Here is a 27,795-nt window from a genome sequence, read left to right on the forward strand (position 1 = left end):
ATGAGAAATGCCAGGCTGGATGAAGCACAAGCTTGAATCAGGATTGCCGGGAGAAATGTCAATAACCTCAGACATGAAGATGACACCACCCTTACATAGAAAGAGAAGAGGAATTAAAGAGCCTCTTGATGGAAGTGAAAGAGGAGAGTGAAAAAGCTGGCTTAAAACTCAACATTCAAAAAACAAAGATCATGGCATCTGGTACCATCACTTCATGGCAAATAGATGGGGAAACAATGGAAACAGTAACAGACTTTATTTTCTTGGGCTCCAAAATCACTGTGGATGGTGACTGCAGCCATGAAATTAAAAGACCCTTGTTCCTTGGGAGAAAAAGCAATGACAAACCTAGACAGTGTATTAAAAAGTAGAGACATTATTTTGCCTACAAAGGTCCGTATAGTCAAAACTATGGTTTTTCCAGTATGACTATGAGAGCTAGACAAAGAAAAGGCTAAAGGCTGAAGAGCTGTTTCTTTCGAACAATTATGCTGGATAAGACTCTTGAGAGTCCCTTGGGCTGCAAGGAGATCAAACCAGTCAATGATAAAGGATATCAACCCTGAATATCCATTGGAAGGACTGATGCTGAAGCTGAAGCTCCAATACTTTGGCCACCTGATACAAAGAGCCAACTATTGGAAAAAGACCTAATACTGGGAAAAATTGAGGGCAGGAGGAGAAGGGGACAACAGAGAACAAGATGGTTGGATAGCATCACCAACTCAATGGACATGAGTTTTAACAAGTTCCAGGAGACAGTGAACGACAGGGAAGCCTGGCATGCTGCAGTCCATGGGGTCACACAGAATCAAACACCACCGAGCTGGCTGAACCACAACAATTCTTTGGTTAAGGAAAGCCCTGGGGACCTTTCTGACCACCCAAAGGTAGACTGCGCTCCTTGTCTGAGTTGGTTTCTGGGATTGAAATTAGTCTTTGTATAAAGTAACATGGAGAAGGCAATGGCACCCCACTCCAGTACTCTTGAGAGGCTAACTACAGAAGCCAAGAAGGAGAGATGGAAAAAGACGCTGTAGGTTGGGCGTAGGAGAAAAAGCTAAGTGAGAAATCACCTTTAGTGGAGAGATTTAGGAAGCTTTAACCTGTCTCATCTTCAAGGACTACAGCTGTTTCCTGCTCTTCTCCGTATAGTCATCTCAGGGTATCTCTCAGTTCTAGCACAATCTATAACTCAGGATGGCCCTCGTGGTGTCTGGAGTGAGGGAGGCCCAGGTTCAGTCAGCACAGGGGTGAGCAGGACATGGCAAGAAGAGAAGCCACAGATGATAACGCCAGATAGATGCAGAGCTGCAGCACTGGGAAGGCCAAGGGTGGACACCATCCCACAGCCCCACTCCCTGCCCAGAAAGCAGCGGAAAGATATCCTGGGAGGGGTCAGGAGTCATAGTACAACCCTGAGCTATAGGTTATCCAGGAATAAAACGAGAGCATGTGTTGTTTTCTGCTGCTCTTAATACCTAGATAGCATTCAAAAGTAGAGACATTACTTTGCCAACAAAGGTCCGTCTAGTCAAGGCTATGGTTTTTCCAGGGGTCATGTATGGATGTGAGAGCTGGACTGTGAAGAAAGCTGAGTGCCGAAGAACTGATGCTTTTGAACTGTGGTGTTGGAGAAGACTCTAGTCCCTTGGACTGCAAGGAGATCCAACCAGTCCATTCTGAAGGAGATCAGTCCTGGGTACTCATTGGAAGGACTGATGCTGAAGCTGAAACTCCAATACTTTGGCCACCTTATGTGAAGAGTTGACTTGCTGGAAAAGACCCTGATGCTGGGAGGGATATGGGGCAGGAGGAGAAGGGGACGACCGAGGATGAGATGGCTGGATGGCATCACCGACTTGATGGACATGAGTTTGAGTGAACTCCAGGAGTTGGTGATGGACAGGGAGGCCTGGCGTGTTGCAGTTCATGGGGTCACAAAGAGTCAGACATGACTGAGCGACTGAACTGAACTGAACTGAATACTTTATCTTCAGTTTTGTCTGGAACATTCATTTAGCCTTTAACATATTACCTCCTGTTACCTCGTTTTTTCATATTGTATGCCCTTTACTGAAACTAAACTGAACACGTGTGAGGACTAGGAATCAGTTTAAGCTTCTTTGGGTCTGGAGCCCATCAAGCACCCGGTTTGTCTTCAATGGATACTGACTGATAAACTATAGGAGACCATGAGGCGCTCTAGATGAAAGTGGGTATATACTTATTTAGTTTTTGAATGAAGATCTTTATAAATACAAGGTCAACCAAAATGACTGTTAAGAGTCCAGGTTCCAGGGCAAGACTGCCTGGGTGAGAAGGTTTAAAGACTGGCTCTATACAACCTGTGGAACCTCGGGGAGATCACTCAGTGTCTTTATGTTTCAGTATTCTGATCTACAAAGTGATCATCATAATACCACCTCCTCCACAGGGTGGTTCTAAAGATTAGTAAATATATTCCAAGCACTTGGAACCATCCCTGAGTGCAGCCATAAGCTCTGTGCTTTTGTCATCCTGTCTTAGCTGCTTGATGCTATGGCACCAGCTTGTAATTATAGAATTGTTTAGGACAGTACCCTTGACTTCATTCGTGAGTGATGACTCCTTGAAGACAGGCAACTAGCCTTCAATTCCTCTGCCCCACTTTCCTCAAAGTATCTCTGGAGACGATCTACAGATGGAACTGAAGGACCCCCAGCCAGTGGCCTTACTTAATGGCAGAGAGGTAAGACTGGAGGGGTACCTTGGCGACCAACCTGAACCTAAAGTCTGCAGCTCCTGAACACTTCACGTCTAATAGGCCTCCTAAGAACATGTCCTTGTCTCATAAGGAATTAGGGTATTTGCTCTGGCTCTGGAAGCTTCCTAAAGGTCTGCATCAGTAGCAGCATTAACCGTGGGGTGCATATAACACGAAGGATGTGAAAAATGACCCTCTGGATATGGGAAAGCAATCTTAAAGTGTTTCTTTATTTAATCCTGAATTTACTAGCCAGAATGTAATAATATTGTATAATACGGAGGTAATTTATAAGCGACAGATTTGTGCATGTTGCCTGCTTCAATCATGTCCGACTCTTTGGGACCCCATGGACTGTAGCCCACCAGGCTCCTCTGTCCATGGAATTCTCTAGGCAAGAATACTGAAGTGGGGTGCCATTCCTTTCTCCAGGGGATCGTCCCAACACAGGGATGGAATCCATGTCTCTTAAATCTCCTGCATTGGGAGGCAGATTCTCTACCACTACGGCCACCTGGGAAGCCAAGGGAGAGACATATACCTGAGCTAAAAGAATTTTCTCAACCATGCAGGTTCTGATAGAGACAGTCCCTGGAGTTGCACAGTAAGTCAGGGAAGGGGAAGGGCTTCTGATGAATTCAGTGTAGGAAGAAGGAGTAATCTGAGCTGGTGGGAAGGAAAGAGGGCTTGTGGCTTTATGCCCAGGAGCTGGAGCAGTGACGTTTCCCCCACCTATCTTCAAGAGACCACCCCGGCACTTCTGGCAATTTCTGTAGCCTTGTGAAAACAGCACAGTCCCTCAAAAGTGCCTCAATTTCAAAGATGTGGGCAGGAATGGCGTCTTAGGCATGTGGATGTCACACCTCAGCAGATCTCGGCCGGGGTAAGAGATTACTGTTACAGGGGAAAGGCCGGGCAAACAGACTGTCCCCTCTGAAGCACTCAGAACACTTCTGCCTTCTTTCAGAGGAGAGACAGGAGAAAAAGCACTTGTTCACTCATTCACCCTGGTTCTCCTTTGACGACTGAGGCCAGGAGGCAGCAAACTCTTCCTGTAAAGGGCCGGAAAGTGAGTATCTGCAGCTTGACTGACCATACGGTCTCTGCCACAACTATTGCCCTGGGTCACTGCAAAGTGGCAGCAACTACAGATGATCTGAAAGCAACTGGGGGTGGCCATGTACGAGCTCAGAAACTTGGATTTCATATGCTTCTTACATATCCAAAATAGTATCCATCTTTTGGTTGCAAATCATTTCATAAGGCGATGATCACCTTTAACCCACAAGCACTGCTAAGACAGGTGACCAAATGGATTTAGACCATAAGCCACAGTTTGCCAACCCCCGGCTTAAAGAAAATACTAGTTTTGTTGTTATCATTGTTTCTTTAAAAGTGTGAACATCTTTCCCTTGCCTCTAACTTGGCATTGATGAATAAAATACTTTTTTCCTCTTGCAGTTGATTTTTCATTAAGCCCCCAGAAGTTTATCAACAAGAGCTAATTCTAAGAGCATATGAATATGGAACAGGGAACCAACATAATCCCTTTTGTTGTCAGTGTTTCTTCAAATTAGATATTGAATGTCACCGAGATGGTTATCTTCGTCTTTTATAAGGGATTGTGTGGAAATAAAATTACCTTAGCTAATAATATGCAACAACTAAATGCAAAAATAGTCCAGCCTCAGCCTGAAGCAAATTAAGCAGGCTGAAGGTAAGAGAAACTCTGACAGAAGAATAAATGGGTATTCTTTCTATCTAAACCAAGATATGTATTATTAACACTGGATGGTACTTACAACATCAAGAGTAAAATAAAGGAGTATTTTGTGCCTTTCTGCCTATGATAGAGTGAAATATTGAAATGCAAATATCAATAATCAGCTATAAAAGCAACTTAGCTTGCCTAGATTTCAAAACATATAATTCAGTGTCATAATACAGTTTAACAGAATTGCTGTGATCTACTTCTTGGGAACTGGAAGTTACAACAGTCTGGAGATGCAGAGCCTGATACCAAGTCCTGGACTACAGCTTCAGCATCCCCATATCTTGGCCCCTGACTGGGATAACGTGTATGATTAGAAATGCAGGCAGCTCTAGTGTCTGCAAACCAGCACCATAATATTCTCTAAGTTTACTTAGCCATGGGAGGCTTTAGACCAAGTGCAATTCTCTGTATCTTCTTAATTATATTGATCTTATAGTTAAGATAAGTGTTCTCCAACAAATTTAATCGTGACCTTTAACTAGTTATTTTGCAAACAGCTTCATGTTCTGGAAAACACTTGTCCTTCTTCTTGTGGCCTGTGGTTGTGTTCAATTCAAAATATATATTTAATCCAGGAGAGCTAGAGAGTTGAACCATATATGCAAGTGCCAGTGACCAACCACTAAATTATAATTTCCTATGATTCAGCCTAATAGTGTGTATGAAGTAAATTCTCAGTTGGCCTTACCAAATATGCTACATTTTTAGTAAATACGTTGTTTTGCTCCCAAGGTTGCCAAAGAGGTAGAAAAGTGTTAGTCACTTAATGGTCTCCAACTGCAATTCCATGGACTGTAGCCCTCCAGGCTTCTCTGTCCACGGGTTTCCCAGGCAAGAATACTGGAGTGGGTAGCCGTTCCCTTCTCCAAGGGATCTTCCCAACCCAGGGATCAAATCCAGGTCTCCTGAATTGCAGGCAGATTCTTTACCATCTGAGCCAGCAGGGAATCCCTCAAACAGGCATACTGTACCATTAAAAAGACACTTACCAGCCTTAGGGAAGCACATATGCCTTTATACGTCCTCTGCTTTCTTAAAGCAATTATACTCATTAAATACATTAATAATGATTTACAAAAAAATTAGTACTACGACTTTCGATTTGCCTGTGTGACAAGAAACGCTAACCCCCACTCCCCACCTCCAGACTTCTTTCATTTCCAATCTACTCAGGGAGCTCAACTGGAGTCATATTTGGTTTTTTATCATCATCAGAAACGTTAATGAGAAAAGCAGGTCATTTCATAATGCTTCTGAGGAGAGAGGACACCATCGTAACACACACCCACCCTTTCACAAGGCAGTGTTATTTAAGCTTCCAAGCAGACCCGCCCCTCTGTGGGAGGGCCACACCACCACAGACAGACCACCCCTCTGTGGAGAGGCCCCCCTGGTGTGGAAAGGCCCCCCTCTGGGACAGGCCATGCTCCCACAGGCAGGCCACCCTACTGTGGACAGACCACCCCTCTGTGGAGAGGCCCCCCTGGTGTGGACAGCCCCCCTCTGGGACAGGCCATGCTCCCACAGGCAGGCCACCCTACTGTGGACAGACCACCCCTCTGTGGAGAGGCCCCCCTGGTGTGGACAGCCCCCCTCTGGGACAGGCCACCCGCTCTGGACAGCCGCCCTCCCCACTCCCCTGTGGATAGCCCCCCGGGGGTCCTGAGTACACACCTGTGCTCGTGCGGTACGTGCCCGTGTGTGCTGGCGGCAGAGGGTCCCCCTGGCTCTGGCTGAGACTCCTCATGGGGGGCTTCTGATAGACGCGGTCTTCATAGATGGGGTCGATGTGGTGCTCCGGAGATTGCAGGGCCCGCAGCTCGGGGCCCAGGTGGCCGTGCTGGCTGCTGTACGAGGCCCGGGACCCAGCTGGAAGGAAGGAACAAGGAGACAGTCAGATTCGCCCGACGTTCAGACAGAACTTGTTTTATCCAAGACATGTTCGAATTTGGGGAGGGGGACAGAAATGTTGAAATCTGCAGAAAATCCAATGAACGGCGTGCAATGGTAGCAAGAGGACAAGCTTGTCAGCTTATCAGCATCACCCAGCTGCCTCGCTTTGCTCCCAAGTCTGATCTCTGAATATGGGTGATAATGATGCTGAGATAAACCCACATTGAACAGGGCCAGTGGAACACATTTTTCTCAGCCTAACGACCAGAGCAGGTTTCCTCACTGAAGAAGCCAGGCAGACTGAAGTCACCCCTAAAAAGCTCCTATTAGTTCACAATTCTTGCTCCTGAAATTTTACGGTGGCAGTTCTTATTTAAAGTATGAGCAGGTAAATAAGCCACGGAGGCAAGCCATCTTGATGCTATTCCGAAAAAGTGGACCAGAATTCATCATCAGCGGTTTTTCCCTGGACAATGAGTGAACCAAGATGTGCAGCCTTACAACAGCCTAAATCCCCGAGAGAAGCAGATTAAAAAAAAAAAAAAAAGTTTTAAAGTGATATTTCCTTTATTCTTACCCTCCAAATGGAAAGATTGGTATCTACTCTACCTTCCTCTGAAACGGTTCAATGGTTGCCACAAACTGGCTTCATTTCTAAATTAAGACTACACATTATTGTAAATCGTTACTTGTGTCTTTGGACTTTTTTTTTTTTTTTTTTTGGTTTAGTGTTTTTTGCATTGTGTGGGAAGAGGTGCGGCTTTGAAGCAGTGCTGTGGACCAGGGAATCCGCACAAGATGAGCACAGTCTTAGGAGGGCTAAGAGCTTGAGCTGACACACAAGAAGATGCTGATGGAGAGCAAATATTTCATCAGAGGGATGGCCAGAATGCCAGGAGTAGACATGCCAGGGGAATCATCTCTGTGGGCACAAATGGAGTGGAGGACACCTAGGGACACTGAAAGGGCACCAAGGAGAGGTGATTACCCAGCGACGGTGAGGACAGGACCACACAAACCCAAGTGAGGCTACAGATGATTTTAGCAAGACCCTTCAGATAAATCTCCAAAGCTAATAACCTGCCTGGTACACTTGGATTTAACTGTCAGCTGCCTTTGAACAGTCCCAATTGGGAACCCTCCATTTCAGCTTAAAGCAAGAGGGAATTGCACTTCCTTGATTTTAGTGGCGTTTGTGGGCAGTTCTCTTTCTCTGTCCTGCCAGTCCACCGCCTTCACTGTTGGCCACTTTAAAGTTTCAACATGCAATGATTGGCTGCTTCTTCAGGATCGTCTAACCTCCAAGATTTTAATATTCTCGTCTAGTCTATTTAAGGATAAAGCCATTCAAAAGTTTTGAAACTGCCAACAAACAAATGTTTCGCTGGTGTGTTTCACACAGGCTGCTTTACATTTAAATCAACAGAAAACAGAGCAATTCCAAAGGACTGGGGCAAGGTTGGGGCTTCCATGAATTCAATCTTGATAACAATCACTGAACGTTTTGAGGCAAGGGAAGGGAATAAAGTTGGCAAGTTCTTACCTTTCCTTTTGCTAGTAATTAAATAAATTCTGGTTTAGACAGTGTTCCAGTGAGTGATAGATTCAAAATAACTGTTTTGCATAATTAGGTTCATTGCATCTGATTTATCAAATGCCAACATCACAGTGAATATTATCTCATGCTGGTATTTTCCAGGAATATATTTAAGTATGATACGCCTTGAGTTCCTGCTGTCAGTTCTTCCTGCTTCTGAAGGTTTTGATGATATTCCAAGGACTTACAAGTGTAAAAAAACTAGGAAGCAGTCATTATATCCAAATGTCGTATAGTTAAATAAAAGTTATCCATCGCAGATTTACAGTTTTAACTTTATTGCCATTCCTTGATTCTAAGCAGTTAAAAATATCCAATGATGAACAGTAAAAGGACCTGCTGATCTTTTAAGTTGTGACATGAGCTGAGGGTACATACAAAAATCCTCTTCTTATAAATGGGCATTAAGAAATGTTTACTCTCTTATTAAGATAAGGGCATTTTGGTGGACATCAGAATTTCTACGTGCTGGTACAATGAAAAATGCAGTAGTAAAATTATTAAATATTTGAATAGTATACTATACTTTCTTTTTTTATTAGCATGTTCTTGATAGAACTGAAAGTTCACGGTGTTTCCCTGTGGAGACATTTGTGCAAAATACCTTTGCATACTTAAGCACTGTGCACAGTGCTGGAATGAGGCATTTTAAACTGAGCATTGTTTACACTCCTTTTATCCACTGTAATCAGGTTTTAGTGGCTCATGGGTGGGCGGGCACAGTTACAGGCAGGAGAGTAAGACTCTGAGCTCCCAACACAAGAGGCCTGGGTTAGATCCCTGGTCGAGGAGCCAGATTCCACATGCCCCAACTAATGATCTTCCACACTATAACTAAGACCCAGAGCAGCCAAGTAAGTAAATGAATATCTTTAAAAGAGTAAAACAAATAAAAATCAAGCCTATTTTATTTGGAGGCAATTTCAAGAAAAAAAAAAATGATCACACCGCCTGTTCTGAGACTGTGCTCCAAAATCTCATGCTGCTGTTTTAGTCTCTAAGCCGGGTTCAGTTCTTTGGGACCCCGGGCACTGGCTGTAACCCATCAGGCTCCTTTGTCCAGGGGACTCCCCAGGCAAGAATTCTGGAGTGGGTTGCTGTTATCTTCTCCAGGGGATCTTCCCGATGCAGGGATTGAACCCGCATCTCTTGCATCTCCTGCACTGGCAGGTGGCTTATCTGCCACTGAGCCACCAGGAAAGCCCACAACATTACATGAGATGGTGTATATATTTGCTGACTCAAAGATAACACACTTTTCTTTAGTAGTAATTTTATCATTATGACCTACTTGACAGTGAGTCCTCATCGTAACACTGGACTCAATACACTAGTAGTAAACATTTGCATCTTTGCCAGAAACTGGAGCAACGTTGCCATCACAAGAAAAATGTGAGAGAAACTCTGACTTTGTTAAAATATCACAGACGTCAAGGCCAATTGTGGTGGTGGAGCACAGGTCTGAGAGCCTTGCCTTGAACAAGCTGAGGGCTCAGAACTGCAGTGTGGCAAAGGGCAGTGGAAACACAGATGGGCCAAAGAGAAAAGAGAAAGCAGATCCCACAGCCCAGACCAGCTGCATCAACTGGTCCCCGGCCATTGCAGGCATAGGTCATACAACTGTAATACCTGAGTGTCCAGAAGGCCACTTAATGACTAATTTCTGCCACAAAAAGTACGGCATCCAATGTCAGTCATCTGTCATATGCTTTTACTCGTTCTACTTCTCCTCTTCACAAGACAAAGCTTGGGCCTAGAGAGCCCTGGCCCTGGCAATTTTCATATACAATATGTTTCTGAAATTAGTGGGTTTGAAGACTCACACCTGAAGCATCAGTGATCTGTATGCAGGCTAACAGAGGTTGTGATCCAGGAGGGCTGAAGGGTATGGTAATAGCTCTGGGCAGGCCAGGCCCTCCTGCAGGTCCAGGAGCCATGGAAGACTGGAAAGGACCTCACAGTGATGCAGGACCAGGCTTGAGACAGTTGCTGCACAAGAGCCACCATCTGTCCTAGGACCTCAGTCATCCGCTCACTGCTGCTGGCGCTGACTTGAAGGATGCTCAGATGGCTTAAATCAGGTCAGTCCTGGCCACCCGGCGGTGGGGCTGGTGATGGCAGGTGGGCGGAAAGGCTTAGTTCTATGGGAGAGACATGCAACCAAGCAGGACCCTATGGGGTCTTCCTGGGAGAGGCCCCATCCCACATGTCCTCTGCTGCAGTTCCTCTCTTAAATGCCAAGATCACAGTATCGGATGCACACTTCCTGAGTTGTTTTACAGATGCTAAGTGGAGAAAATTAACTACTTGATGACCATGTGCCCCCAGACCTATGGGCACTGTTATCTATCAGAGAATTGTTCTTGAGCTGATCACATATCCTGTGACCCCATCTTTCTCACCTGGCTTTTAAAAATGCTTTGCTAAGAAACCCTTCAGGGAGCTTGGGTTATTTTGAATATGAGGCACTAATTCTTGCTGGCCCTGCAATAAGCCTTTTTCTGCTCCAAATGCTCAAATTTGGGTTTGCTTGGCCTAACTGTGCATCAGGCATAGGAACTTGATTTGGGTAATAGATGGATGTATGCTGAAGAATTGATGCTCTCAAATCGTGGTGCTGGAGAAGACTCTTGAGAGTCTCTTGGACTATAAGGAGATGAAACCAGTCGATCCTAAAGGAAATCAACCCAGAATATTCACTAGAAGGACTGACGCTGAAGCTGAAGCTCCAATACTTTGGCCATCTGACCCAAAGAGCCAACCCATTAGAAAAGACTCTGACACTGGGAAAGATTGAGGGTAGGAGAAGGAGGTGACAGAAGGTGAGATGGTTCAGTGACGTCAGCAACTCAATGGACATGAGTCTGGGCAAACTCCAGGAGATAGGGAAGGACAGGGTGCAATCCTTGGGGTCGCAAAGAGTCTGATTTGATTTAGCAACTTAACAACAAAATGGGTTCCAGGGGCTCAAAGGGATGGGCAGAATGGACCCCGGGAGAGTGGAGCGAAACTAGACTCAGGATATCCCCTGCTGCTCTGTAGGCAGTCACTCCAGCACCACCATTAACATGAGCAGTTCCTACACAGAAATGTAAGCAGATAGGTTAGAGGGTCCCTGGAGAAAGACAGGCAGGAACGACTTTCTTGACATAAAAGAACCCATTTTGGCCTAAGCCATTTTGTGATCTAAGCCTGGCTGCAATGCTTGCCTTTGTACAGGTCTCAGTAATTAACAACTTTAAGGGAGGGAAGGGAGAAACAATGGAGGGGCATTCAAGAAGCAACATGCAGCCTTGGGGCGGGGTTCTGGCTCCTCAACAGATACATACAACAATATACCTGTGAGTTCCGCAGAAACATGACCCCATCCAAGGAGAGGGTGGAATGGTGCTGCTGACCCTCCTCACTTCAGTCAACTAAAGCTTGGACTCTGTTGACCTGATGACATAATTCTGTGCTGATTTTCTTCTGCTCGAGTCCGCTCATTAATACGCATATACCTTTAGCTTAAAACTTTCCTGTTCAGGTAGACAGAGGTTCGGGAAAGATCCCTGTGTTCATACTTGCTGCAAGAAATAAATCCTTCCTTCTCCCAGCTTCTGGCTTGGTTGTGTCTATTGGCCCAACATGCACCAAGAGGGGAACCCAGTTTTGGGGGAACAGAAACTTGAAAGTATGACTCCCCTTCCAATTCTATACACAAAAGGAGGCCTTAGGAGCACAGGCATATAATAATGTCTAATAATTTGAACCAAGCTCTAATAGCATCAAAGGTAGTAATTTTATCACTCTTTATTGTGTCAGTTTTTCCCAAACAAACTGAAATAAGAAGATATGGTCTGGACTCCAGAACTGTGTTTAACCATCTGATCAAATCAAGGAAAGTCACTGAACCTCTCTGAGCTCTGGTTTCCTCCAGCATAAAAATACATATAAGAATGCCTGCATTTGTACGACAAGGCATTGTGGGAGGATGAAGGAGAGAGAAATCATTGTGAAGGGCTTCGATCTTAGAGTCAAGGAATTATTATGTTATCTTGTTAAAATACATCTTTTGATTGGAAAAAAAACCAAACTCTATAACTTAAACTATCAAAATATCCAAAAACAACTTAAGAGGTTTAAATTTTTTGAAATATTATAAGCGAAAGAAACTTTGATAATTTTGTGAAGTATTACTACAAAATGTAAATCTTACGGTTTTATTTTTCTTAAAACATCAGTGTTGCTTTTGAATGGATAATAGCAAAGAATAAAGGAGCAAAGGAAGTTCAAAATGGAAAGAAACACTGACATGACCAAGGGAAGGTGGAATCCTTTTTAGAAAAGGGGTATGACATAAATGAAACCTGCAGAGGGAAGATAACAAACATCTGCTGATCCAGGAGGAAGCCAGCGACCGACTCGCAGGGAGTTCTTGACATGGAAAATAATTACGAAGCTGAAAGGGTAAAGTGTCGTAAGTACATTGTCTGTCTCATGCCTCCAACCCCACATTTTCCTTGGGCCAGAGAATTCAACAGGCTCTGTTCCACTTGACCAGCAACAGAAAACACTTATTTTTAGACTGATTTGCAAATGAATTTCTATTTGCTAGATTTTACATAGAGGGTGTACCTGTGCCAGCTAATCCATGTTGATGGATATATTCACTGATTCAACACCTATTTACCAAATGAGCGACTTTTAGAAGTTTTGGACACCATCATGCTTAAGAGGAGAAAGTTCCTTGCCTTGAAAATAAGTCAGTCATCATGTTTAGAGATGAAGGTACTGAAGGAAAATAAAGTAAGGTGAGGAGAGTGGTCAGTGTCAAAGGTATACTGTTTTGATAAGGTAGTCATGAACGTTCTTTTTGAGGATCTCGCATTTCAGCAGAAAAATTCATAAGGGAGCCATGCTGGAGGACGCATGTGTGTTTCTCAGACAGAGGGGACCAGCAGGGAAAGCAAAGGCTCTCTGTAGGAGTCACTTCAGAGTATTTACAGCAGTGATTTTATCATTCATTTAATCCACATTGTCTTTAAAAAGAAATGCCAGTTAGTATGTGAACTCTTTACACGTTCATACCCACAAATGATCATAAAAACTGAACAGATATTTTTTGACTCAAAATTTCACAGTCACAGTAGCCATATTTTAAGCAAAAGAATTGGAAATATTCAACAGGAGATCACACATAAGAAGCTCATGAGAACTGCACAATAAAGATTCAGCTCAAATACATACATATAGATATGCATTTGAATTGTCATTCCTTAGAATATGAGTAATTCTCAAACCTTTATTTATTCCTTGCAGATTTATCTGCAAGACTCTTAAAAGTGCTGATTCCTGAGCACAACATCCCCCAAATTCTAACTCGGTCCATCTGAGCAGAGAGTTGTTGCTGTTTAGTCGTTAAGCTGTGTCCAATTCTTTTGTGACCCCATGGACCGTAGCCCACCACGTTCCTCTGCTCATGGGACTTCCCAGGCAAGAATACTAGGTGGACATTTCCTTCTCTAGGGGATCTTCCCAATTCAGGAATCAATCCTGTGTCTCCCACACTGGCAGGTAGACTCTATGCAACTAAGCCATCTCGTAAGTCCAAGCAGAGAGTAGCAATGTGCATTTAATGGGCACAACCATGCCTCCCTGGTGGCTCCACTGGTAAAGAATCCCCCTGCAGTGCCTGGGTTCGATCCCTGGGTTGGGAAAATCCCCTGGAGAAAGGAAAGGCTACCCACTCCAGTGTTCTGGCCTGGAGAACTCCATGGACTGTACAGTCCATGGGATTGCAAAGAGTTAGACACGACTGAGTGACTTTCACTTTTCGCTTTTCACCATGCCTCACCTTTCTCCTGCAGAAATCACCCTGACAGCCTCCCTGTCCCAGACAAAGCAGAGAGAGGAGGCATACCCCAAAGACAGATTAGATATGCTACTACCCTCCATTTACACTTCTTGCTTTCTTCAAATAGTATCATTCACTACCACTAACGCCAATTACTTTACTGACTAGAATGAAACAAATCCATTCTCTTTTCATGGGGTCCATTCACATTCTCTTAATTTCTAGACTATACAATTTCTGGTTCTCTAATTCAACATGAATTCACTTGCTTTCTCAAAGAAACAAATGGTTGCATGTTTTCATGTTTAAGTATCAATACTAGGTTCTGAAGGACACGCTGCCATTGACTTGTTTCCTTCAAATTTGGAAGCCAGTTTCACATGCTCATCTGCAAAGAAATGGAAGGAGAAAAAGAAGGACCTAAAAGACATATCGATCAGCACAGCAAACTGACTCGAGGAGTGTATGGCCAGACGGCGGAGTTGAGCACTTTCATTTCTGAGAGAGAGAAAGAGCTGTCTGCAGAAGACGACAGCTTATCATGCTATGTAGAAGACTCAAAAGTAAAATCTAAGAATTCCGTTTTTTTTTTTTTTTTGTAAACCATGTAAATCAGTTCATGCATCGCTACTTATGAGTAAAACCACATCTTCAAAGGGCAATGTAGGATTTTTATAGAGATGTGTAGGGCCTGGAAGAAAAGGAGGTTTCCTCTCGCAAATCTCCACTATACCTCTTTCCTTGCTGGGGGCTCTGACTTCCAGGTATGTTCCTACAGATACGCCGGCATCACTAAGTGAGGGCCAAGTAGCACAGCCCATGCAGGCAGGACGTATTCTCTCTGGGAGAGTTTCTGACTAGTTCAAAGTGGACTAGTTCTAGTGGACTTTGAACGTCTCAAAAAGTCTGGCTTGATATTTGTTATCATTAAACTCCTGGGAGAAAAGAATGCCCTCAGCAAATAAGCACTATCAGAAATACATAAGTTTACATAATTTTGGTGAATGTTATACTTTGGGCACGTGATGTGAAGAGCCGACTCATTTTTCAATAAAAGACCCTAATGCTGGGAAAGACTGAGGGCAGGTAGAGAAGGGGGTGAGACAGGATAAGGTGGTTGGACGGCATCACTGACTCAATGTGTTGGGGGCCAGCGTGAGGAACTCCGCCCATGGCAAAGGTCATGAGGAAGGAGGCTTGGCATACGCAAAGGCGTGATCAAGCCTCAGGAAACCCCCTGTTCCCGAGCATCTACCCCAAAACCAGAGTCTGTTTTATGCTCTCACCTACACCTGTGACTTTACGGGGGGGGCTCTCCCCCGTAACTATTTCTCTTGGAGAAGGAGTAAACGTGCAGCTCCAATGCAATAAAAATTCCTGGGCGTGACAAGAGTGTTTCAGCTTATGGACTCCTCTGAAGGTTATCTAGCCCGCCTGTATAGGTTCATCCGGCCACATGTGATTGTTTACAGCCTCCCAATCTGAGAGGCATGAGATGTTTTAGACTTACTAAAGGCAAATTCTTTTGGGAAGTTAGAAATTATTAGTACAGTGAGTTGGTTAGGAATTATATTGGTGAAGGGTTTTTCATTTGTTGGGCTGATGTTTGCTGCTAAATCTCCATATTCCCTGCCCTTATAATGAATATAACTAACATATAGGAGAAATAAGTATTAACCTTTAAGCATATAGGAGAGATAGGTATTAACCTTTAAGATTAATCCTGTTAACCTTGAGTTAAATAAATTCCTTTCTTGATTGTAATTCACTACACCCTCACCCTATAGGAATGCAACTTTATCTGGAGGGTGGTGCCTGGTTTAAGAAAAAACACCCTTGGAAGAAATGAGGTTTTTGGTTATCAGAAAGAAAGGATCATAGAATGTCAGCAGGTCTTACTCATGGCCAGAAGATGATATAATATCCCTAAGACCCCCGTGTGACTCTGTATTCATCCCTATGTGTAACAAAAGGTATATAAGCAAACCCCAAAATAAAGAAATTGGATCAGTTTCCGGAAAGACTGATTCTACCATGTCGCTTCTTTCTTGCTCCTGTTTCTCTGGCTGAAATTCAGCCTCTTTTCTCCACTAATTCTCCTACTACACTATCCGTTTCTAATCTCTCTATATATCTGTGATTAAATATGTATTTTTCCAAAGACGCCGACGCCGTCTCCACCTTCGAATTCCCTGGATCCACCGGGGCTGGACCCCGGCATCAATGGACATGAGTTTGAGCAAACTCTGGGAGTTGGTAAAGGACAGGGAAGCCTGGCGTGCTGTAGTCCATGGGATCGAAAAGAGTCAGACAGTGTCTGAACAACAACAATAAAGTTGTAAATTGGCACAGGAGTAGGAAGTAGAGCTTGAATTTTGATTTGTGTCAAAAGCAAAAATCAAGAATAAAACAAGTATTAATTGAATATTTCTCACATCTAAGGTATAATATTTGCACAATTTGCAACTTAATTCCAGTATTTAAAAGATCCCCAAATAATTCCTGTACAACCTGAGTCAAGTCCATATGCTAAATTTCATTTGCAAATGATCATTTATTGAATTAGTTTGATCATCATTTATTGAATTAGCCTTCTATTGCTATAGATATTAAAATACATGGACACATCTCCTACATATAGGCCATGAACCATATTTATTGGAAGGGAAATTATTAATTCATTTGTATTCAATGGTGAAACTGCATTGAAGATTAATTATTTTAGTGTAATGGGCCACCTGATGACATAAAATGGTTCTATGATAAGTCTGTTCTGGAAAGCAAAGAATGCCTCCCCCCCCCCCATTTCATCTCTTTCATAAGACCCTAAATCTTCCTATATTTTGCTGATATAATATAGCCTGGCTGCAATCATGAAGACTACTCACACAGTCTCTGAAAACAAATATAACATAGAAGCATTTGCTCCTGTAATTTTCTGGACAAAGTTTCCAATACAACTTATTGTAATTACGACACTTGACCTCACCTTTTACTAAATGAATAGAGTCATCTACTGGGACTCAAACTCTTCCCCATAAGAAGAATTAAGGCCAACATCCGTGGTCAGTGTATCCCTGTGATTTCATTCCTCTGTCTTGTCTTTCCTCCCTAACCATAAGCATTTCTTCCCAAAGCTGTTAGAAAAACGGGCTGCTTCTGCGCAATTCCTTTTGCACAGGCAGGCACGTGCACAGTAATGAGACAGTGGTGATGAAGGGTGAGTAATGTGGAATCTGATACCTCTGCAACCTGAGGATGGACGATTGCCATGTTTATTTCCAGTCCAGGGTCGTGGCTCCACGTCCACACTGCAGGATGCTATTCTGTGTCACAGCTCACACACAACTCCAGGCAAAGAGCCCGAGGAAACATACCCGTCTAAGATGGCACTGTGGTACTAGTGAAACACACAAGATACACAGCGTTGATCTGGCATCCATCTCTTTGTTTTTTTTTATCTCAGGGAAGGTAGGCAGTAGCTCTGAGTGGACCAGCAGTAGTGTTTTAGTATTTCTCAAAAAGTCCCCTGATTAATATTTAGGTTCTGACTCAACAGGTTTGGGGAAAAGCCTGAGGTCCTTCATTTTTAACAAGTTCTTGGGCAATTCTGGTGTTGCTGGTCCACAGAACTCCCTGTGAGAAGCCAGGATGCACTGATTTAGCTATGCTTGTGTATCTCGGTTGCCAGACGTTTTCAACCCTGGCGTACTTCTAGACCCTGGACACACTTTGATACCCACACAGACATTCTTCCTTATCAATGAGATGGATAAAACTCAATGAGTGTCATTTTATTTCTCCACAGCTACTTCTCAAAACACTATCAGTGCAGTGTTCCCACAGTATATCTGGAGTCTGCTTCAGACCCAGTCGCCAGGGATAATTATGAATCTTTCCAAGAAAAGAATCCAGGACAAGGTGCTCCTGACCCATCGTTTTTGTTATATTAAGATGTAAAGACAGACTCTGGCTGCAAGGGAGAGGAAGTCGTCATTCTGCTTTACAAAGACTGACTGTTGTGGGGGGACGAAAACTCAGTTTTCACTTTTGTGCATGTGGTTTTTGCCCAAAGGGCACAGATGGCATTCTCAATGGATGGACAAGGAGAAGGGTTGCATCAGATGAAAGCAGGCTCAGGTATGCAATTTTCTTCATAAATCGCTTTAAACATTTTGAAAAATATCTGTACTAAGATGTTTTGCATCTCAGCATCTTAAACAGAAAACTTTTCCTCAGATTGTATTAAGTATATCATAGACAGAGACACAAATTCGTTTTCAAAATTACAAGCGTGCATGTTCAGCCATGCCTGGCTCTTTGCGACCCCACGGATGGTAGTCCACCAGGATCCTCTGTCCATGGAATTTTTCAGGCAAGAATACCGGAGCAGTTTGCCATTTCTTAATCCTTTTAAAAAATTAAATATTTGTGAAAACACAAACTTCAAATATTCTGCTTGTATCATTTTTATACTGCTTTCTATGTTCCTCCAATATCCACCAAATGGCCTTAGTGATAATTCCAGAAGAAGTAGGCACCATTAACTCTCAATATAATTTGAGGTGGGGGGAACAGGCAAATAAACTGTTTCATAGATTAGACATTTTCTATATTTACATTGTATAATTTCTGTATATTTCTTTATTAAAGTTTTATTACTTTAATCAACATAATACTTGGCATATGAAAAAAGAGTTTGAGAGGAGAGGAATTATTCTGTGAAATAAACAGTTTCAAGGAATGAAGTTCTTCCTTGATTCTTTTCTGGTTAAAAGCTTTTAATATGTGTATGTGTATGGCTGTGTTTTAGAATCCAATTAGCCACTGAACTATATATGAGTAATTACTATTTGAATACTGGTTATATTAAAACATTAATTCCCTAATAAATGCATGATTGATGACACCTATGCATAGTTATAATTCTCCCACCCACCTTTCATCTGTTACTTTAGAAATGGTTATTAAATCGCCAATTGCTATGGTATAACAGTGATGTTACAGATACCCTCCTAATACAGAAATTGGTACTCACTCTTCCAGTGCAAAACAAATGCTACATATGCTAGAAGACTGTCAAGCTGAAGGCCTGTCTGGGGCAAGGTCAAGCACAACCAGCTGCTGACTCAGCCACGGAGGGGACTGCAGCATGATCTGCTTCTAACCAGCTGAGCTTACGACCTGAGTGAATGTGAGTGTGTGTATATATGGGTGTGTGCGCACTTAACTCCTGGGGAGGGGCTGACTTCTTTAAGATGCTGCCAGTCCATTCAAGGAGAGTGAAGGATGAAGCCAGAAATATCAGGAAATACAGACATCATTCCAGGTTAGGACAGACTCCACCTCTTCGACAGCACAGCACCTGTGGGCCCAGGCACCACCCAGGAAGCCAAACAGGAAAAATCAAGGCTAACAAGTCTGTGTGAAGACTGTTGTTGTTTAGTCACTCAGTCATGTCCGACTGTTTGTGACCCCATTGACTGCAGCACACCAGGCCTCCTTATCCCTCACCATCTCCTGGAGCTTGCCCAAGCTCATGTCCATCTGTGTGAAGATAATTATAAGCAAATAGAAATTTGAAGAGCTGCTCAAGTCCACTGAATGAAGACCATTAATGGTTTTCTTTGGGTTCATTTTCCTACTAAGTCTGGGGGTTCCTAGGCAGGTCACTGGTGTACCCAGACACCACAGAACAGGCACTGTCTGTTGTTATGATCACTTGCATCTTTCGAGTCAGACACAGAGAGCGATGAGCTCTCCAGGGGAGTCTGTGACATTTCAGAGATGGCTCGCTGGGTCTCTGATAATATTTTAACTGATGCCTAAAAGCATAGGAAGCCACTTTCCAAAGATTTGAGAAACTCAGTGGTGAGAGAAAAATGTGTACCTTATACACTTTTAGCTTCCTTGGTGGCTCAGATGGTAAAGAGCCTGCCTGCAATTCAGGAGACCTGGGTTCAGTCCCTGGGTCGGGAAGATCTCCTGGAGAAGGAAATGGCAACCCACTCCAGTATTCTTGCCTAGAGAATTCCATGGACAGAAGAGCCTGGCAGGTTACAGTCCAACAGGTAGCAAAGAGTCGGACATGACTGAGTGACTAACACTTTTGCTTTATACATTTTTAATACTCACTGAACCAAGTTTTTCTGTTAGCTGTTGGTAACTTTTTCATGCTTCACTCATCTTGAAGAGAATCTGGCATCTCTTTGTGTTCATACTTTACTTCGTTATATGGATGATTTTCAATTATTGATGAGGTATAACACTTTCACCAATTAGTGAGCTCTATAATAGTCAAAGATACTTGTTGAATGTCGACTAGATGAAGTGTAGTGAGGAGTTTTGAAATATGCAGAGGGCTCAGTTGCCCTCAGGGAAACTGATAACCCATTTAAATAAATGCTCTGCCTCTTCTGGTTAAAGGAAAATTCAGTATACATTCTTTTTTGTATCAAAGTCAGTGCGTTCATAATAGACATAGATCTGCTTGATATCAGCCTTTAGAGATTTTAGGTATTTCACTTTAGTTCAGTTCAGTTGCTCAGTCATGTCCGACTCTTTGCAACACCATGAACTGCAGCACACCAGGCCTCCCTGTCCATCACCAACTCCCAGACTCCACCTAAACTCATGTCCATTGAGTCAGTGATACCATCCAGCCATCTCATCCTCTGTTGTCCCCTTCTTCTCCTGCTCTCAATCTTTCCCAGCATCAGGGTCTTTTTCAATGAGTCAACTCTTTGCATCAGGTGGGCAAGTACTGGAGTTTCAGCTTCAGCATCACACCTTCCAATGAACACCCAGGACTGATTTCCTTTAGGATGGACTGATTGGATCTCCTTGCAGTCCAAGGGGCTCTCAAGTCTTCTCCAATACCACAGTTCAAAAGCATCAATTCTTCGGTGCTCAGCTTTCTTTATAGTCCAACTCTCACATCCATACATGACTACTGGAAAAACCATAACCTTGACTAGGCAGACCTTGGTTGGCAAAGTAATGTTTCTGCTTTTGAATATGCTGCCTAGGTTGGTCATAACTTTCCTTCCAAGGAGTAAGCATCTTTTAATTTCATGGCTGCAGTCACCATCTGCAGTGATTTTGGAGCCCCCCCAAAATAAAGTCTCTCACCGTTTCCCCATCTATTTGCCATGAAGTGATGGGACTGGATGCCATGATCTTCGTTTTCTGAATGTTGAGCTTTAAGCCAACTTTTTCACTCTCCTCTTTCACTTTCTTCAAGAGGCTCTTTAGTTCCTCCTCACTTTCTGCCATAAGGGGGGTGTCATCTGCATATCTGAGGTTATTGATATTTTTCCTGGCAATCTTGATTCCAGCCTGTGCTTCTTCCAGCCCAGCGTTTCTCATGATGTACTCTGCATAGAAGTTAAATAAGCAGGGTGACAATATACAGCCTTGACATACTCCTTTTCCTATTTGGAACCAGTCTGTTGTTCCATGTCCAGTTCTAACTGTTGCTTCCTGACCTGCATACAGGTTTCTCAAGAGGCAGGTCAGGTGGTCTGGTATTCCAATCTCTCTCAGAATCTTCCACAGTTTGCTATGGTCCACACAGTCAAAGGCTTTGGCAGAGTCAATAAAGCAGAAATAGATGTTTTTCTGGAACTTTCTTGCTTTTTTGATGATCCAGCAGATGTTGGCAATTTGATCTCTGGTTCCTCTGCCTTTTCTAAAACCAGCTTAAACATCTGGAAGTTCACAGTTCACGTATTGCTGAAGCCTGGCTTGGAGAATTTTGAGTGTTACTTTACTAGCGTGTGAGATGAGTGCAACTGTGCGGTAGTTTGAGCATTCTTTGGCATTGCCTTTCTTTGGGATTGGAATAAAAACTGACCTTTTCCAGTCCTGTGGCCACTGCTGAGTTTTCCAAATTTGCTGGCATATTGAGTGCAGCACTTTCAACAGCATCATCTTTTAGGATTTGAAATAGCTCAACTGGAATTCCATCACCTCCACTAGCTTTGTTCAAAGTGATGCTTCCTAAGGCCCACTTGACTTCACATTCCAGGATATCTGGCTCTAGGTGACTGATCACACCAGTACAGTTCTTCTGTGTATTCTTGCCATCTCTTCTTAATATCTTCTGCTCCTGTTAGGTCCATACCATTTCTGTCCTTTATCGAGCCCATCTTTGCATGAAATGTCCCCTTGGTATCTCTAATTTTCTTGAAGAGATTTCTAGTCTTTCCCATTCTGTTGTTTTCCTCTATTTCTTTGCACTGATCTCTGAGGAAGGCTTTCTTTTCTATCTTTGCTCTTCTTTGGAATGCTGCATTCAAATGGATATAGCTTTCCTTTTCTCCTCTTTTCACAGCTATTTGTAAGGCCTCCTCAGATGGCTAATTTTGGTTTTTTGCATTTCTTTTTCCTGGGGATGGTCTTGATCCCTATCTCCTGTACAGTGTCACAAACCTTTGTCCATAGTTCATCAGGCACTCTATCAGATCTAGTCCTATAAATCTATTTGTCACTTCCACTGTATAATCATAACAGATTTTATTTAGGTCATACCTGAATGGTTTATTGGTTTTCCCCACTTTCTTCACTTTAGTTATTCCACAGCAAATCAAAGTTTATCCATATATAAAGTACATATATACAGACACATATAAATGTATGTATATATACTTAAGGTTATCCCTGGTGGCTTAGACAGTAAATAATTTGCCTGCCATGCAGGAGACCTGGTTTGATTCCTGGGTTGAGAAAATCACCTGGAGAAGGGAATGGCAACCCCAGTCCAAAATGCTTGCCTGGAGAATTCCATGGACAGAGGAGCCTGGCAGACTACAGTCCATGGATCGCAAAGAGTCAGACACGATGGAGCAACTAACACTTTCACTTTTCACATATACATAGATGTGTGCATAGTGTTTTTCGTCAAATACTTTTTTAAAGATTTTTTTTTTAACGTGGACCATTTTTAAAGTCTTTACTGAATTTGTTACATATGGCTTCTGTTTCATGTTTTGTTGTTTTGGCTGCTAGGCATGTGAGATTTTAGCTCCCCCATGAGGGATCAAACCCACACCCCGTGCATTGGAACATGAAGTTTTAACCAGTGGACCACCAGGGAAGTTCCTGTCATATATTTAAAATATAGATAATAGGCAGAAATTACATGTATTATACATAACATCAGATATGCAGATGATACCACCCTTAGGAGAAGGGGACGACCAAGGATGAGATGGCTGGATGGCATCACTGACTCGATGGACGTGAGTCTGAGTGAACTCCGGGAGTTGGTGATGGACAGGGAGGCCTGGCGTGCTGCGATTCATGGGGTCGCAAAGAGTCGGACATGACTGAGCAACTGAACTGAACTGAACTGAACTGAACCACCCTTATGGCAGACAGTGAAGAGGAACTAAAAAGACTCTTGATGAAAGTGAAAGAGAAGAGTGAAAAAGTTGGCTTAAAGCTCAACATTCAGAAACGAACATCATGGCATCCGGTCCCATCACTTCATGGCAAATAGATGGGGAAACAGTGGAAACAGTGGCAGACTTTATTTTTGGGGGCTCCAAAATCACTGCAGATGGTGATTGCAGCCATGAAATTAAAAGATGCTTACTCCTTGGAAGAAAAGTTATGACCAACCTAGATAGCATATTCAAAAGCAGAGACATTACTTTGCCAACAAAGGTCCGTCTAGTCAAGGATATCGTTTTTCCAGTGGTCATGTATGGATGTGAGAGCTGGACTGTGAAGAAAGCTGAGAGCCGAAGAATTGATGCTTTTGAACTGTGGTGTTGGAGAAGACTCTTGAGAGTTCCTTGGACTGCAAGGAGATTCAACCAGTCCATTCTAAAGGAGATCAACCCTGGGATTTCTTTGGAAGGAATGATGCTAAAGCTACTGGATGAAACTCCAGTACTTTGGCCACCTCATGGGAAGAGCTGACTCATTGGAAAAGACTCTGATGCTGGGAGGGATTGGAGGCAGGAGGAGAAGGGGATGACAGAGGATGAGATGGCTGGATGGCATCACCGACTCAATGGCCGTGAGTTTGAGTGAACTCTGGGAGTTGGTTATGGACAGGAAGGCTTGGCATGCTGCAATTCATGGGGTCTCAAAAAGTCAGACACGACTGAGTGACTGAACTGGACTGATACATAACATATATATTCTGTACATCATGGACTAAAATATACAACCAAGTTTTTAAAATTACAAAATGAAACTAACATGACCTTGTAAATAGCTATACTTTACTAAAATAAATTTTTAAAAAATTATAAAAATGCACATTGGTTAAATATCATGGCAGAAAGGATTTGACACAGGTTGGGTAGCAAATAAACTCCATTCTGAAAGCTTTTGAGTTATTAATTATTGGAGGCTATTTTCACAGCTACTAAAAGAGTTGGGTCTCTCCATAATCCCTCTTGCCTAGATTAAAAGAAAAAAAAATGTTTAAAAGAAGCTTCCTATTTTCTAAGGTGGAGATACTGGTTAACTAAGATCACTGAACTGATGCTGACACTTAACGTGAGTGGCTACCACAGATACCTGTTTGCCCAAATTAATCCATACCTATGACCTAAAATGCATAAACACCACAGAGAACCAGAAGTACTTTATCATCAGTGTTCCCTCGACTTTTAGTTCAGAGGCATGGGGCCTGAAAATCGGGAGAAACTCACACCAGGGCTCAGACGCAAGCCAGGCTTTGCCATTGCTGGGTTCTGGGGCCCCACTAGGAAGCCATTCTGTTACTTCTTTCTCTGATTCCTCATTATATATGAGCATTTGCCAGCCGACTCTCTCTACTAGCTGTCCACGTGATCAGCAGGACTGAAGAAATAAGTAACTGCCAAGTCCAGGACCAGGGGAACATATGGCCGTACATTACCTGGCCTGTTTTTCAATGAGGGCAGAGGGAAATATCCTGAGAGCTGGCTCATTTCTGGGGTCGGAGAACTTGTCCCCTGCTTTTTAAAAATTATTTTTATTGGAGTACAGTTGATTTACAATGTTGTGTCAGTTACAAGTGTACAGCAAAGTGAATCAGTTACACATACACGTATATTCACACTTTTTTTAGATTCTTTCCCCATATAGATTATTACAGAGTATTAAGAAGAGCTCCCTGTGTCTGCAGTAAGGTCCTTCTTTTACTTATTTTTGGTGGGACTTCCCTGATGGCTCAGTTGGTAAAGAATCCACCTGCAATGCAGGAGAGTCTGGTTCAATAGTTGGGTCAGGAAGATCCGTGGAGATCTCCCCTGGAGTGAACAGTGGAACAGCTATCCACTCCAGTATTCTTGCCTGGGAAACCCCATGGACAGTGGAGTCTGATGGGCTATACTCCATGTGGTCTCAAGACTTAGACATGACTTAGTGACTAAACCCCATTTATTTCTGGTCACACTGCACAATATCAGGTCCTTGCTTTAATCCATTCCTCTTCAATCTCCTCACATCCTCACCTTGCCTCCAATCTCCATCATCTCAAACAGTCACTCCCTTGCCCCTGGGGTCCTAACTCCAAGTGAAAAGAAGCTTACAAGATGTTTCATACACTTAACCAACATCTAACCCATCCCTCCCTAGCTATATCCTCTTCTCCCATTTGAACCTGTTCAGCTGCACTTTATTAAATCCAGCCCCAAATCCTGCCTCTTCAGGGACCCTTTCCCCATCTCTCCTACCTGGACATGCCTCTCCCTCCAGGGATGTCCTGAGACCCTGGTCCTCTCTCATAGCTCTTGATACCACAAGTTACTTCTGAAATGATGTCACTACCCCTTCCTGTCAAGGGAGAACCATGGAGTCATGAGCTCCATCTTATTTAAATGTGAATGCCCAATAGACTCGGCTGATACAACGATTGTGCAGAGTAACAACAGTTACCATTTGCTGAGCCTCCCTTTTTTTTCACCACACAAGGTTTATTCATCTACGTGTGTCTGTGCACGCTTAGTCATGTCTGACTCTTTTTGACCCCATGAATTGTAGCCTGCCAGGCTCCTCTGTCCATGGGGATTCTCCAGGCAAGAATACTAGAGTGGGCTGCCATTTTTCTCTCCCAGGGCATCTTCTTGACCCAGGGATCGAACCGGCCTCTCTTGGGTCTTCTGCATTGAGCAGGCGTATTCTTTACCAACTGTGCCACCTGGGAAACCCTTATGCATCCATGTGTGTGCTGGGCTCAGTCGTTCAGTTGCGTCCGACTCTTTGTGACCCCATGGACTGCAGCCTGCCAGTCTCCTCTGTCCATGGGATTCTCCAGGCAAGAATCCTAGAGTAGGCTGCCATGCTCTCCTCCGGGGGAATCTTCACAACCCAGGGATCGAACCCAGGTCTCCCACACTGCAAGCAGATTTTTTACCAACTGAGTCACCAGGAAAGCCCCTTTATTTCTTATTCATTCATACGGTATTACTAACAAAGAAAGTCAGTGTGGTCAGGATACACAGCAGAGGCAGCTTGAGTGGAAACCATGGAAGTATAAGTTTCTTGATCCCCAAAAGATTTAATCAGTGAACCCACAGAGGGAGCAGAGTTCTCATCACTACTGGACACTTTTAATATGCAGACAGGCAAATAAGCAATTGATAGGCCTGATTATCAATCTCATATGATCTTTGCTATGATAGTATAATGGCTGCAGCTCTGTTATCCTCACTGTAGGAAATGCAAGCAATCTCAGAGAAGCCCCATCCTGTTCCCCAAACAAGCCTGGCATGATTTCACCTCAGGACCTTTGCACTGGCTGTTCCCTCTGTCTGGTATATCCAGGTGTTTGCTTAATGGACATGTGGTGGAGAGCTTGGCCACCCTGCCCTAGGACATCTCTGCTTCTCTCAGTCCTCCTTTCCCTGGCATTTCTTACCATCTAATATCCTATCAGCATCAGACCATCACCTGTAACAGAACAGGTGTTTTGGCCTCTGATGTTCACAGGTGTGTGTTCACACCTGAGAGAGCACCCAGCACAAGATAAGTGGTCAGTAAAGACTTACTGGGCTCAACCCAGCTATCCAGGGTCATGAAGCTGGTAAGTAATGGAATCAAGATATGCGCACACATCTGTCTAGCTCCTCAGTCCACGCGGGTGACCACTGCCTCCTGTATTTGTGAAACTCAATAGGACTGCAAGTAAATTCTTTACTCTTACTCATCTTTCTATTTGCTCTCTTCTTAAATACTGAAATTACGCAGCCTCCTCCGGAATTCCCCCGATATTCCATTTGTGATTGTCCACATTCATGCGTCAGTCCCGTCTTTCCTGCCACTCAGCTGTCTCCCCACCCTGACTCCTTCAGAGGCAGCTCTTCACAGCCCTTCTGGTCAGCACACGCTGCTTCTTTGGGTACCATGCTTTCCTCTTGTTTTATGCCCTTATTTAGGTAAGAATACATATTCCAATTGTGGTCACATTTAGGAAAGGGTGCCTAGGAGACAGATTTCATGAGCACTTGCAAGTCTGAAAATATCTCATACTCTTTTTTAGAGATGATGGATAATTGAGCTATGCATGGGTTTTCAGTTCAGCTGCTCAGTCATGTCCGACTCTTTGAAACCCCATGGACTGCAGCACACCAGGTTTCCCCATCTATCATCAACTCCCAGAGCTTGCTCAAACTCATGTCCATCAAGTTGGTGATGACATCTAACCATCTTATCCTCTGTTATCCCCTTCTCCTCCTGCCTTCAATCTTTCCCAGCATCAGGGTCTTTTCCAATGAGTCCATTCTTTGCATCAGGTGGCCAAAGTATTGGAGTTTCAGCTTCAGCATCAGTCCTTCCAATGAATGTTCAGAACTGATTTCCTTTAGGATGGACTGGTTGGATCTCCTTGCAGTCCAAGGGACTCTTAAGAGTATTCTCTGACACTACAGTTCAAAAGCATCAATGCTTCAGTGCTCAGCTTTCTTTATAGTCCATCTCACATCCATACATGACTACTGGAAAAACCA

The 27,795-nt window shown here is 43.4% G+C and overlaps 1 protein-coding gene across 2 annotated transcripts in view; it reads right to left on the minus strand.

The window, feature by feature from the left end:
* Window positions 1-27,795, minus strand: part of CTNND2 (catenin delta 2) — a 1,103,557-nt gene that overhangs the window by 431,006 nt on the left and 644,756 nt on the right. For both annotated transcript variants that reach the window (XM_040262515.1, XM_040262516.1), the window contains one exon: window positions 6,195-6,389. In XM_040262515.1, the coding sequence (XP_040118449.1) occupies window positions 6,195-6,389 (195 nt within the window). The remainder of the gene's footprint in view (window positions 1-6,194; window positions 6,390-27,795) is intronic.

Source organism: Oryx dammah, unplaced genomic scaffold (genome assembly GCF_014754425.2).
Source record: "Oryx dammah isolate SB20612 unplaced genomic scaffold, SCBI_Odam_1.1 HiC_scaffold_20, whole genome shotgun sequence".
Lineage (NCBI taxonomy): Eukaryota > Metazoa > Chordata > Mammalia > Artiodactyla > Bovidae > Oryx > Oryx dammah.